The sequence below is a fragment of the Xyrauchen texanus genome, chromosome 31, assembly GCF_025860055.1.
Source record: "Xyrauchen texanus isolate HMW12.3.18 chromosome 31, RBS_HiC_50CHRs, whole genome shotgun sequence".
In the NCBI taxonomy this organism is placed as follows: Eukaryota; Metazoa; Chordata; class Actinopteri; order Cypriniformes; family Catostomidae; genus Xyrauchen; species Xyrauchen texanus.
The window spans coordinates 12,576,063-12,589,879 of NC_068306.1; the positions used below are offsets into that span (position 1 = coordinate 12,576,063).

Sequence of the window (13,817 nt, forward strand, 5' to 3'; positions counted from 1 at the left end):
GTTACGTTAAATGAGATCAAATGACTATTCTAAAATGTTATATTGTCGAAGTTGTCGATAACGTTGACTAATCGTTTCAGCCCTAAAATGTTATAGCAAAATCTCTCTAGTTGACACATTTCATTCATTGCATGGTATATAGCATAATACTGCCCAGTCCTAGAGAGAGCCCTATCTGTACCTCCAGGAAAGGTGCCTCTTGTTCCATTTGGTTTGAGGGGCCAATGCTCGCTTTCTTCTGCCTGCAGACATCTCTGGTTCTGACATGTCTGGCAGCGAGCACCGTGGAGTCTTCATTAAGTCCAAGGTTGCTTGGTCTGCAGAGAAGCACATACATGCATAAATACAGATCCAGACACATATGTAGAATTCAGATAGGCCAATGCCTTTCTGGTCCTATCGACTGCAAAAGAAAACCCACCAGCTGCAGTGAACAACATGGACATGAGAATAAAATGGCCTTAATTAAGTCAGCATCTCTCAAAATGCAAGGACAACAAGGACCAGAGTATTATTTCACAAGTTCACATTTTCATATAATCATTTAGAGAGATAAAGTTAAAAATATCAAAGTTTCTGCATGGTGGAGGGCTTGGGCCAACGGACAACTAAAAGTTTGTGTGTCATTTTTTCAATGTTAAAATACTTTCTCTTATCCAAGCTTAATATGCAGAGACAGCAATAGTAGTAAACAGACAGAAGTAAAGTGTTCATAGATGGATTACCTCATGAAGTGTAAAACAATGTGGCTTTGTTGCTCTGTTTGTTTGAGCATCCCAAAAATCCTGGGGAAGTTTGGGGATGGGACTATCTGTTTGTTCGACCAAAGACAGATGGAGGGAGTATTAAGGAAAGCTGTTAAAAACAATGCTTATTTTTGCAACTCCATTTGGTGGTGCAAAAATTACATAGCTCAGCTTTTAATAATAAAAACATAATAGAAGTGAATAGAAATAAAGTGGGTTTGGGGTGGAGGGATACTGGAAGACATAGGCTGTTTAAATACCCTTGCGTTGTGATTGAGAGGATTAAATGAACACGCTCCACTCGAACGTTTATTTAGAACTTAGCTTCGCAAGTTAGTTTCTCAAGTAAAACCATCTACTCACCAAGAACTCCAGATTCTTCAAGGCCTCCAAATCTCTGCATGGCTTTGATGGCCTTGGTCAGTGCTTCTTTAGTCTGCAGCTGCCCATTTACAGGATCAGGGGGTGGGAGATATCCAAATTTGCTAAGCCAGTCCTGTGGTAGAAAACAACAGCTGTTGTTGTAGAGCATTCTCTCATTTGTAGATTAATCAGATAAGATGACATAAATGTTTTCACAGAAAAGTCCATTTCAACAAAGTTAGTAGAGTCGCGGATAGAGATTGAACAATATACTATATGTATATACTATACATATAAAGGGCTGTCAACTTATTAATTGTAATCAAATTAATTACATGATGTGCTGATTAATAAATCCAATTAATCACAATTAATTGCATATTAATATTTTGTGAGAAAGGCCCCTGTGACCGAGTGGAGGGCGGGGCCGAGTCGTGATCAATCCTCCGAGAGAGATAAAGGCCGACAGTGGACGGTGGTGTGACAGAGGGAGAATGTTTACGGTCAGCTGTCCGTCCTATGTGTCTGTTGGTGTCTTTTGGTTTATTTCTTCATTAAACTATTATTTATATTGTCAAGCCGGTTCTCGCCTCCTCTTTTCCATTGAACTGCTTTACACTGGTGCCGAAGACCCGGGAAGGAGGAGGGTTATGACGTAGGTGAGTTCTCGCTGCTACCATCCACCCCAACGGAGCAGCCGCGGCCATCTGCCGGTTGACGGAGGATCCCGGCCATCTGGAAGCAAAGGAACGGCCGCCGACCGCGAGGGGATAAGGGGCTCACTGCCGACTGCCTGGAGCTGTCAGGGCCAATGCCAGGGGCGGGGGAGACCCCTTTTGTTCCCGAGAAAGCGGCGGGGGCAGTCTGTCCGCAAGGGGCTGGAGGACTGCCTCCAATCCGTCTGTTAGAGGGTGGAGGAGTGGCCGAGGACCAAGCTATGGTGTATCGGGGGGTTACTGCAATGTTACACGGAGTACCCCCCTATTTTTCATTATTGTTTCCCTCCCCCTGTCCCCTCCCAAATTCAGGAAGGCGCACGCCGGCAGACGTGGCGAAAGGCACGCCCTCCCCCAGGGAAAGGGGGGGGGTTACATCATGCCAGGGGCTCCCCGGCCTGAGAGAACGAGGGAGGAATATGACCGGGCGGATGGCAGGGCTGGGCTTACACACCCAGCCCCTTATCAGGCTAATCAAGCCACAAAGAGGGATAAAGGCCGACTGCGGACGGTGGTGCGACAGAGAGAGAACGTTTACGGGCAAGCTGTCCGTCCTATGTGTGTGTTTGTGTCTTTTGGTTTATTTCTTAATTAAACTGTTATTTATATGGTCAAGCCGATTCTCACCTAAGATGTAGTTGATGTATATTGTAATTAAAATAATTATAAATAGGCCTATAATGTACTGTAATATATAACACATATTATAATTCATATAAGTCAAGTGTCAAGTCAAGTGGTTTTTATTGTCGTTTCAACCATATACAGTTAGTACAGTACACAGCAAAACGAGACAACGTTCCTCCAGGACCATGGTGCTACATAAAAACAACAAAGGACCAACACAGGACCACATGAGACAACACAACGAAATAAAATACCTATATAAAAAAAACAAACAAAAAAAAAAACCTACATATACCTATATAAAGTGCACGTGCAAACATGTGCAAAAAGTACAGGACAGTACAACAAATTACTGACAATGAACAGGACAATACACAGTGCAGCGCCGACCAGTACTCAGTAGTGCAAAAAGATGACAGTTTCTAAAAATGTAAACATAACATACTATGAGATAATATTCTATGCACATAGCAGTTATTGAGGTAGCAGACAGTTATAAAGTGACAGTAATTAAAGTGCAACTCAGGACACGTGTGTGTCAAACCAGTCTCTGAGTATTGAGGAGTCTGATGGCTTGGGGAAGAAGCTGTTACACAGTCTGGCCGTGAGGGCCCGAATGCTTCGGTACCTCTTGCCAGACGGGAGGAGGGTAAAGAGTTTGTGTGAGGGGTGTGTGGGGTCAGTCCACAATGCTGGTTGCTTTATGGATACAGTGTTTTTTGTAAATGTCTTTGATGGAGGGAAGAGAGACCCCAATGATCTTCTCAGCTGTCCTCACTATCCTCTGCAGGGCTTTGCGGTCCAAGCGGTGCAAGTCCCAAACCAGGCAGTGATGCAGCTGCTCAGGATGCTCTCAATAGTCCCTCTATAGAATGTAGTGAGGATGGGGGTTGGGAGATGTGCTTTCCTCAGCCTTCGAAGAAAGTAGAGACGCTGCCGGGCTTTCTTGGTGATAGAGCTGGTGTTGAGGGACCAGGTGAGGTTCTCCGCCAAGTGAACACCAAGGAATTTGGTGCTTTAGACGATCTCCACAGAGGAGCCGTCGATGTTCAGCGGAGTGTGTTCACCTTGTGCTCTCCTAAAGTCAACAACCATCTCTTTTGTTTTGTCGACATTCAGGGACAGGTTGTTGGCTCTACACCATTTCGTCAGCCGCTGCACCTCCTCTCTGTATGCTGACTCGTTGTTCTTGCTGATGAGACCCACCACGGTCGTGTCATCGGCGAACTTGATGATGTGATTCGAGCTGTGCATTGCTGCACAGTCGTGAGTCAGCAGAGTGAACAGCAGTGGGCTGAGCACACAGCCCTGGGGGCCCCAGTGCTCAGTGTGGTGGTGGTGGAGATGCTGTTCCCGATCCGGACTGACTGAGGTCTCCCAGTCAGGAAGTCCAGGATCCAGTTGCAGAGGGAGGTGTCCAGGCCCAGCAGGTTCAGCTTTCCAATCAGGTGCTGGGGAATGATTGTGTTGAATGCTGAGCTGAAATCTATGAACAGCATTCGAATGTATGAGTCCTTATTGTCTAGGTGGGTGAGGGCCAGATGGAGGGTTGTGGTGATGGCATCGTCCGTTGAACGGTTTGAACGATACGCAAACTGCAGTGGGTCTAGTGAGGGGGGCAGCTGGCAGCTGGGTATACAGTATATGATGTAATGTAAATACATTACATCATATATACATTGTTACAAAAGACAAGTAAAGAATTTAGACAATGAAAAATGTTTTTGCTTAATTGCTTGTTTTACTTTCATATCATTGAACACAACCCTATTATTGGCCTTCTTCCACCTGCTCCATTTTTAATTGCTCTATGTGTTCATGCGTGAGCCGGACGATTTTGGAGCGTCTCACTTTGGGTCCATTAGACAATTCAAAAAGTATCTTTAAAAGTGAAATTATTGTTTGTTTAATTGTGGAACAACAAAATTATTGACTTTCTTCCCACTGCTCTATTTTTAATTGTTGGTCTATGTACTCATGCGTCAGGTGGTCACTTTTAGAGCATCTCACGTTGGTTGCCTCTCACTAGTTTTCAGCGTCTTGTCATAAGCACTGTTTATAGGATGCTGTGTCAATTTAAACATAGTTTGAAACTTTGAAAAACCCATCATGAGATGCCTGCATTCTGTTGTGTTGAGTCCAGATGTCACCAGTGGATGGCTGTAGCTGCCGGTTTGCTGCAGACGAGGAGTGCTGCTTGTGCAGCTGGAGTGCTGACTACCCCCTCAGGGTTGCCACTCTTTTCAAGTCACAATTTTCCAGGTCATTTCCAGGACATTTCATGTGCCATACGGTTGTAATATTTAAGCAAATGAGATGTCATTAAAATTGTGGTTAACTGGAGGGTAATTTTTTCAAAATTCTGTATTCGAGAGTTTAATTTAATTTCACCATCAAAGTGGTGTCTAATTAAATTAATTTAAAACTTTAATCAAATGAAAATATAATTATTTTAATTAATTACATTTTTCATCATAACATTGCATTATTTTTATCACATGAATTGCTTTTATACAATATCATCAATGCACAATCTGCAACAACACTGGAGATATCTTTGTCAAATAAAGTGTTGAACAACAGAAAATCACAGAAGTGAGATATTGCTTTAATACATTATTATTATAATTTAATGACATGAAACATTATATTTTTCCCATTTCACGCATCTATTTAAAACAAGCTTTTATTTAGGTGTTTCTGTCTGTTTTTGAGGGCAGTTTCCCACCTCCAGGTAAGCATATTTTTCACATGGCCCAGAGTGATTATTAAACTCCAAAAAAACTGTGATGTAATTAAAATAAATATACTGTATAGTCTGTATGTGCTGCATGCTTCAAAGTGTTCTGCTCACTGTCATCTACTACACAGACGTATTATTATGAGGTGTTTTCAGTTCATAAGCAGCTGGCTTCACACATTCATTCTGAAATACGCAACACATGCAGATTATTATAATTTCTTTTATTAAATCGTAGCATTTTGATGTTTAATAATCACACTTGAACATATTTTGAGCATACAAACACATATTTTCATCCCAAATATGTCAAATTCCATGACATTCCACATTTTATAGCTAAAGCAACTTTTATGATTAGATTCAGTGCTTCCATCAGTGTTTTCCGCATTGCAGAAATCATAGGGCCCTACATGTGGTAATGATGGTATAAGTGGACTACAATCATTGAATTATTGAAAGATGTATTTACATACCTTGGATGGTGATTAAAATATATATGTATATAAAAAACAAATTGCAGACCAACCCTCATCTTAGTCTTTAGTTTACAACTCAAATGTTTTTGTAGTTAACACTACAGAAAAATATTTTCCAATACAAATAATTTTCCAGGACATTTTGGGATTTTTTTTAAATTTTCCATGACTTTCCATGACTGGAAAACTGCGTTGCAAAATTCCAGGTTTTCCAGGATTTCCAGGATGCGTGGGAACACTGCCCCTACTGCATCAAGGTGGTACATCAAGCTTGAATTGTTCAAATGGAAGGAACATCACTTAATTAAATTTTGGCCAATATATCTCAGTCTATCACTAGTCTCATTTGCCTCATGAAATCTCCACCACCACCACCACGAGAGGAAAATCATCAGCTCTTACTAACACCCACTTGCTGACTCAAACATGCGGCACATCCACTTGACATCAATGACTATTCAGAGTGCGTTGAATGACAAAGAACAAGCCATTGATTTCAGTTGGAAATTCAGCGAGATACTTCAGATCCTGAGACACTCAAGACTTCTTTTTTTCCATTGATGTGCATTAAGCAAGGCCATGTTGAATTTAAATGGTGTTTTGATCAAATGGCACGTGTGATGAATAAGACCAATCGATAACCGGGACAATCTCCCAAAAATTCCATTAGTTTTTTGCACTTACACAGCATTTTCTACAGAGCACATAGTCGTCCCATCTAAACTTCGGCATAGGCCTGCAGGCAAACAATTTGCGTCTTGATTTAATTACATAAACAATTGTGCCTAAGCACAACGCCACAGTCATTTGGTTCATTAAAATGTATATGATCTTTGAAAGGGTCTCGGTTGATTAATCATGCCACCTTCACCATCTAAAAATCAACGACCTCTCAGCAATATCTTCATTAAGTAGATGTGCAGAAGCGAGTGATTTGAAAATGACAAAACTGGCTGACTTAAGGCATTATGATGACATTTGCATTTCCTTTGAATGCCAATTTAAGAGTGAGGTTGTGGCTCTGTTCAGCAGGACTTTGACATGCCCACTTGCAGAACGACATGGTCTTGCCATACAGGGGTGCACAAGCAAACCTCTTTACTTCAGTATAAGAAATGCAATGTCTGACAAGCAAAATACATCAAAGTGAAAAATCGAAAAAGAATAGCAAACTTGAACATCATGCCTTGTTTTTGAATCAGAAAACTGAAGAATTGAAAAGTTATTTTTGAGACTAAACTTTGCCACGGTTGGTGCGGGACTTCGACCTCACTTCCAAAAAACAAGGTTAAAGAGACATTCGTAATAGTGGAGGAGAAGGTAAGTGTACAGAATTGTGAAGCTTCGATCTCAATCTCAACTCTGCACTTGTGGTATACACTTGCAGAAGAGTCAAGTGGGCTTGTACAACCTTCAGTTGAAGAAAATGAACAAATAAGATCATTGATCATTTAATTGTTCCTCCTAGACAGCAATAAGATTGAAAGGAGAGCAAATTAAGACTTTCACTCAGATTTTCAAATCGCAAGAGAAATATTCCCTATAATGTTTATCATTTAAAGAATGTAAAGCTTCAGGGGAGATCTCAACAGTCTCAATTTAAATTGTACTCAGATTTGCCAAGATCAAAATTTTGCACTCAAAAGGCCTATGTCGATTGTGGTGGTGGTGTAGTGGGCTAAAGCACATAGCTGGTAATCTGGTAATCAAATGGACCCTGGTTCGAACAACACAGCCACCACCATTGTGTCCTTCAGCAAGGCAACTCCAGGTTGTTCTGGGGGATTGTCCCTGTAATAAGTGCACTGTAAGTCGCTTTGGATAAAAGCGTCTGCCAAATGCATAAATGTAAATCAGTATTGCATATTTACCCCTACTTTGAATCCGAAACAACTAAAAAGTTAAAATGATTACATCTTGATACTAAACTTTGCCACACAGCACTGGAGTATGAAGGAACAAAAAAAGAGATATAGTTAAGAGTAAAAGCATGCTGTGCACTTGTGGTATATTCTTTGCAGCTGAATGATGCAGGAAAGTGTAAGTGTCTAAGGGACAAGAGACATGCAAGGGACATACATGAGGGGTCTATAACATAGACCAGTACTCAAAAGATCTAACCTTTAAAGAATAACACTACACTCACACAGGAAAGAAAAATCCCAATCTCTTTAGAATCTTTGGTATCTGCTTCAACTCGAGAGAAAAAAAGAGGGCAAATGTAGACTTCTGCTGTAGTCTTCTGCTTTTTTTGTCTATTGAGAAAAAAAAAACTCACACCAAATTTCACATTTGTATTCTGTGTTTTAAAGTTTTAAAATTTGAACAAATTCTTCCTAGACATAATGAGACATGCTCCATCCTTTAAGTCACTTTGACCCTGAAACACATTGTGAGTATTTAAAAAGGAAAGGAATTGAGATTGCAATGATTATACAAAGGTTAGAAATAGAACAATTATTAGAAAGATGAATCTTGCCTTTTTACTTTAGAGAATAAATCTCAAAATGTATTTCTAGGTCAAAGTGACTCAAAAAGATGGAGGATGGATGCAGAAGCACTTGAGTGAAGCTCAAGTGTACAAAAACCTGTATGGCAATTATATCTTGAAAAGGATGGCTTCACAAAAGTCATGGCAAAAGCTAATCTAATTGTAAAAAGTATTAGAAAATTGGACAGGAAACAATTTTTCACAGACTCGGATGTTGCACAAAACAATATATTAAAACAGTATAGACTCAGGATATGTGGGTTGATAAACCGTGGCTATGTGTTGCTATGCTGTGTTGACTGCAGCCTTCTGAGATTCCGCTGACATCGTGTGTGTGTGTGTGTGTGTTGGCAAACAGTCCAACAGTGTAATCGTGTGGAGAAAATAATTATTCTCTTGGTATATAGTCATGGTGTACCCAGAATCTCATATCTCCTAATCTGCACAAACACACACACGCACGCACACAGACACACACGCTCACACTCACACTCTCACATACACACACACACACACACACACACACACACACAACAAATAACTTGCTCTAACACTCAACCTGTTACTAACTGTATCTCTAATTTTCTTTATTTTATTTTATATTTTTTTTTATCAAATTAATTAACTGATTACTTCTCTGATCACATTACTAATTACTTTAAGTTACTTTCTACTCCACTTTTCACAGAAAAGTTTATTTTCAAAATGTATTCAAAATAATACCCATTTCCTTATTTATTGTCACATGCAAGTCATATTTGCTCCTTTCTCCCTTACAATGAGCAGTTCTGTATGCACGCCAATATGCTGATTTCTCCCAAAAATCAGCTTATTTCAAAAATCAGACAAAGCAAGAAATCCGCATTTACATGATATTTCAAATAATCGGGTGATTTTCTGCTTTAGACGTCAAACCGTGAAGAGGCATGAGCTCCACAAATGCTGAACGCTGGTTAACTCGTTAAACTCTGATGCATTTTTGTGCTGCCGCCTCCAATTTAAAAGCTCACCATTTACACATATTGTGGACTAATTGCAAAAAACTTGTCATAAATCTTAAGTCTGAAATATAGGTGGCGCTCTAACACATTTTAATTTTGTAAACTTTTTTCACGATATTGCACCCCCCACTGGACCCGCCGCTGCGTATGTGGAGTTTAAATCGGCGGAAAATCTACCAGTGTCGATTGGTTTATTCTTACGTTGTTTATGTCCTTACACGATAAAGGAATGCCATTCATTGCATTTACATTACCACACAGGAATAATCAGTGTAAGAATGTGCATGTAAACAATATTGTTTCTCACAATATTCTCGTTATTTAAAAAATATGTGTAACCCAAGTAATATACTGAAAATGTACTAACTTAATTGAAAGCCTGTAACTGTAATCTGATTACAAGAATTTTAAAAGTAACATATTACACTTCTGTTGAATAAAAAAAGATTAGATTACTGTAACTACTACCCACAACATAAGCATAATTTTACCATTTGTATTATCAGAAATTTACATCATTAGTGGTGTTTACATCAGTAAATATAAATCATAATTGCTCATACTTGGGATTACAGATTTAAACAAATCCCTAACCTTACGTATTTAATTTCAGACTTGCAACTTTTGACTGTTGTTATTTTGAAGGAGTGACCCGAGCCAGATCTAAGGGCCAGACTATAAAATAGACTTTGGGCTGGGCTTTTTTGGGTCCAGTACGCAAGTGCCCACAAAACCCTTGCAACCGCATAGCAACACTCTGGCAACCACCCACAACACCCTAGCATGTGGTTGTGAGTTTTGTTTTCATATTTCACTCACATTGTCTTTTTATCTTCATGCCAAAATCATCTGATAGTACAGTAAGCCGTAACCTCATTATGACATTTTATTTATGAGCTTTCTGTATTGATCAGATGACAGGAGATGATAAAAATGGGTTTGGGGCACTGACAAGCAAAATTCAAACTTAGGTCAACCTCACAAGGTGTCGGAGCATGTCCACTATCTGTCAGTCCAACAAAGCTCTCAATTTGAAAGAAATCCATCATCTTAAAAACCTTAACGGGTGACCTCAATTGATGTCACAGACTGTACCATTTCAGGCTATTATTTTCCAAAAGAACAACTCAGCCAGGGTCACTGACTTTGTTCAAGTACATCACGTTCACTCTCTCCAAAGTGGCCAAAAAAGAAGAACCAGCCCTGATGGTACAAAGATAATGATAAGTGAGTGTATTTGGTGGGCAAGTTCAGTGCTTAGCAGTGCCTGGAATCCTCAAGCATTTCTGTTGTACTATGAAGCGGTTTCTAGTGGAAATGTTAGTGGAGGCTTTACTACACATAATATCCAAAAGCCTCCTTGTTTAGCATAGCGAGATGAGAATAGTCAAAGCGATATTAAACTTTCATAGCATATGAGCAAAGAACTGATAGACCCCATGAATACCAACAACACACACACACACAAAAGTAGCTGCAAGCAGCGATGATGGGCCCAAGCACCATAGGTCAATTTCCACCCGGTGGCATTATGAAAACAATGCATGAAGGACACATGTTTTTGGTCGACTAAACAAGATAAGATACCATGTCTTACCTTATGCTCAGGCATAATGATTAATCACCTTGAAATATGTGTGGCAAATGCAATAAATGTGTAATTTTGGCAAGTGTTTGAATACCCTTGGACAGTCTAAAAAAGAATATTGTTATTTGACTTGTGGCTATGAAAATAGCATGTAAGATATCAAGAAGCATTTCAAATAAAAATAACAGGACTATTTCAAAGTCTGCTGCCAGTTGGTGGCGCTATGATCGTGACCCACAATAGCCACATCCATGTGATTAGCCTCAATTACCAAACATACTGCTCAAATTTGATCTAAATCAGAAAATGCACATAGAAGATATGAGACACTTCCTGTTTCCCAGTTTTTGCCATTCATTTATTGCCTCGCCGTGGAAACACAATTCAATATATCAAAAATATGTTTGCAATTTAGCATCTTCAATGTCTTGGCATAATGTTGTCTAAATTTGGTAATAGTCACATAAATTCCCTGGGAGGAGAATTTAAAAGTTCAGGGCTTGTAATTTTGAAAAAAAATGTAAATGGCCGACTTCCTGTTGGGTGGAGCTAATGACTGTATTTATGAAAGTTGTCCAGCTTGATGAGAACAATATATTTACCAAGTTTGGTGACTGTAGGTGGAAAAGGGGGTGCTACACACTTTCAAACACTTTCAGTGCTTGGACCCTAATAAACGCCACCACAGATGTTTATGCTTTGAACAGTGCGTACGCAATGAGTGAGACCCAGCTTTGTGTGTGTGTGTGTGTGTGTGTGTGTGTGTGTGTGTGTGTACAAAAGACAGTTAGAGCCACTTGATCATGCAGTGGAGGTTTCCTACATAGATTTATAGTCCTGACATGACTGTGTTAAACTCTGATAATTCTCCCAAGTGTTCTAACAGTCAATTCTCGCTCTATGTTCCTCCTCATCCCCTATGTCCTGTCACGGATCATTATGCCGCACAGAGAAAGGTTAACAAACTAATGTGCTGTACAGAGGCTAATATTCTGGGACATCAATTAATGGCAATATGCATGAAAGTGCTCCCTACATAGAGAGATTTCGTTGAGTGGTTAAAGGCTTGGAACAGTAAGAGCACCTTTGTGACTTATTTTTGTAAGTAAATCTGACCTTTGAGGAATTTCTGAAACAAGAAACTTATTTGTCTTCTTCCATATTTTGACATCTGTCAGAGAAGCGTTAGGATACATGATGAAAAATAAAGCCACTAGAGGAAAGAATGCGAAGGATGCTAAAGGATGACTCTTTCTCTTGTTCTCTTGTTTTCTCCTCATGGTCTTAAAAGGGATAGTTCACCCAAATATGAAAACCCTCTTTCCATCTCAGATGTGTATGATTTTCTTTCTTTTGCAGAACATAAATTATGATTTCTGTAGGGCTATACAATGCAAGTAAATGGGTGCCAAAATGATAACATTCCAAAAAGCATATACAGTAAAGGCATCATAAAAGTAATCCAAACGACTGGTTTAATTCCATATCTTCAAAAGTGATATGATAGGTGTGGGTGAGAAACAGATCATTATTTAAGCAATTTTTTGCTAGAAATTCTTCTCCCTGCCCAGTAGCGGGAGATATGCATGAAGAGTTTGAATCATAAAAAACACAAGAAAAAGAATGTGAAAGTGAACTATCCCTGAAAGTGATCTGTTTCTCACCCACACCTATCATTTGTTATGAGTTATCATATCATGTTTCTGAGGACATTGATTTAACCACTGTAGTATTATGGATTACTTTTATGCTGACTGTGGCATGGGGGGCGTGGTCTGGGTGGGCCTCCCCACCTCCGAGGAGCCGGAATTGGGCGGGAGTGAGGGGAATGGGAGGAAACACAAGACACAGGGGGTGGAGAGAATTACAAACCAGGTGACAAGCCTTACCGCTCTCTCTCTCCCGCAGACCGACACATGACCACGCCTGAATTGCTGTGGTTATCACTACTGAATACAACGGTTCAGATGCTTCTGATATTTATTTATATTTCTGAATGCAGTTATCTTGGGATGCACAGCATGAGTAAGTGTTTTTTACTTTATATTTAGTGTATTGTAATTCAAAATGTTAAAATATGTTTACCTTTTACTCACAAATTTTTCAATGGCTACAGCCTCTTTGTAAGCAAAGACCACAATGTGTTCATGCGTTTGTCAGTTTGATCATAAATGTGCTGAGATCACTGCTCAATTTCACAGATAACCGGCTCTAAATCAAGCAGCACGGTGGTAGGTGTGTGTGTGTGCCCACTGCAAACTCGCATTCAGATCTGCCTCCGTTCCGCTATGCAACACCACTTTTCACATTCCAATCAACAACTGATAGATAAACTCAAATCCCAAGCCTACATTTTTTTCTTATTCGATGAGCATTTACACTCTGAAATACATCATAATATGGAAGTCGGTCGCAACTTTCGTTTCATGCTGACTTTAAGGCTGTCTGCTTCTTTGTCAGCTTTGTTGCTGGATCTTTCTGAAAGATTATTAATTTTAATTCTTTACATTTATATTACACCTTTCTAGGCACTCAAAGTGCTTTACATTGAGGGAATCTTCTCAACCACCACCAGTGTGCAGCATCCACCTGGATGATTAGAGCACAGTATAAAGCCTGAAAACTACAATATAAATGTAAGGAATTAGAATTAGTCATCTTGTGCACCATTATTAGCACACAGACCGCAGAGTAACCACCCCCTGCTGGCCTCCCTAACACTAGCAGCCATAGTTTTCCCCAGGAGGTCTTCAATCCAGGTACTAGCCAGGCTCAACCCTGCTTAGCTTCAGTGGGTAACAAGATGCAGGAAACAGGCAGTGTGAATGTTTCTTATGCTTCTTTTTAGAAAAACTCAAGGATGATCAGTGGAAAGAGGATGCACCTGAGTTCAATTTTGAGTGTCAAGACAAAGTACATGTGATTTTTATTTATTAATTTTTTTATTTTAATAAATTTGTAAAGATTTCAAACAAACTTCTTTCACGTTGTCATTATGGGGTATTGTTTGTAGAATTTTGAGGAAAATAATTAATTAAATCAATTTTGGAATAAGGCTGTAACATA

General features: G+C 39.6%; 1 protein-coding gene across 1 annotated transcript in view; it reads right to left on the bottom strand.

The window, feature by feature from the left end:
* The window catches only part of LOC127624765 (matrix metalloproteinase-17-like), a 91,660-nt gene that overhangs the window by 37,810 nt on the left and 40,033 nt on the right, over window positions 1-13,817 (bottom strand). The window contains exons 2-3 of the mRNA XM_052099633.1: window positions 1,110-1,242; window positions 182-317 (exon numbers count right to left, since the gene is read on the bottom strand). Of these exons, the coding sequence (XP_051955593.1) occupies window positions 182-317; window positions 1,110-1,242 (269 nt within the window). The remainder of the gene's footprint in view (window positions 1-181; window positions 318-1,109; window positions 1,243-13,817) is intronic.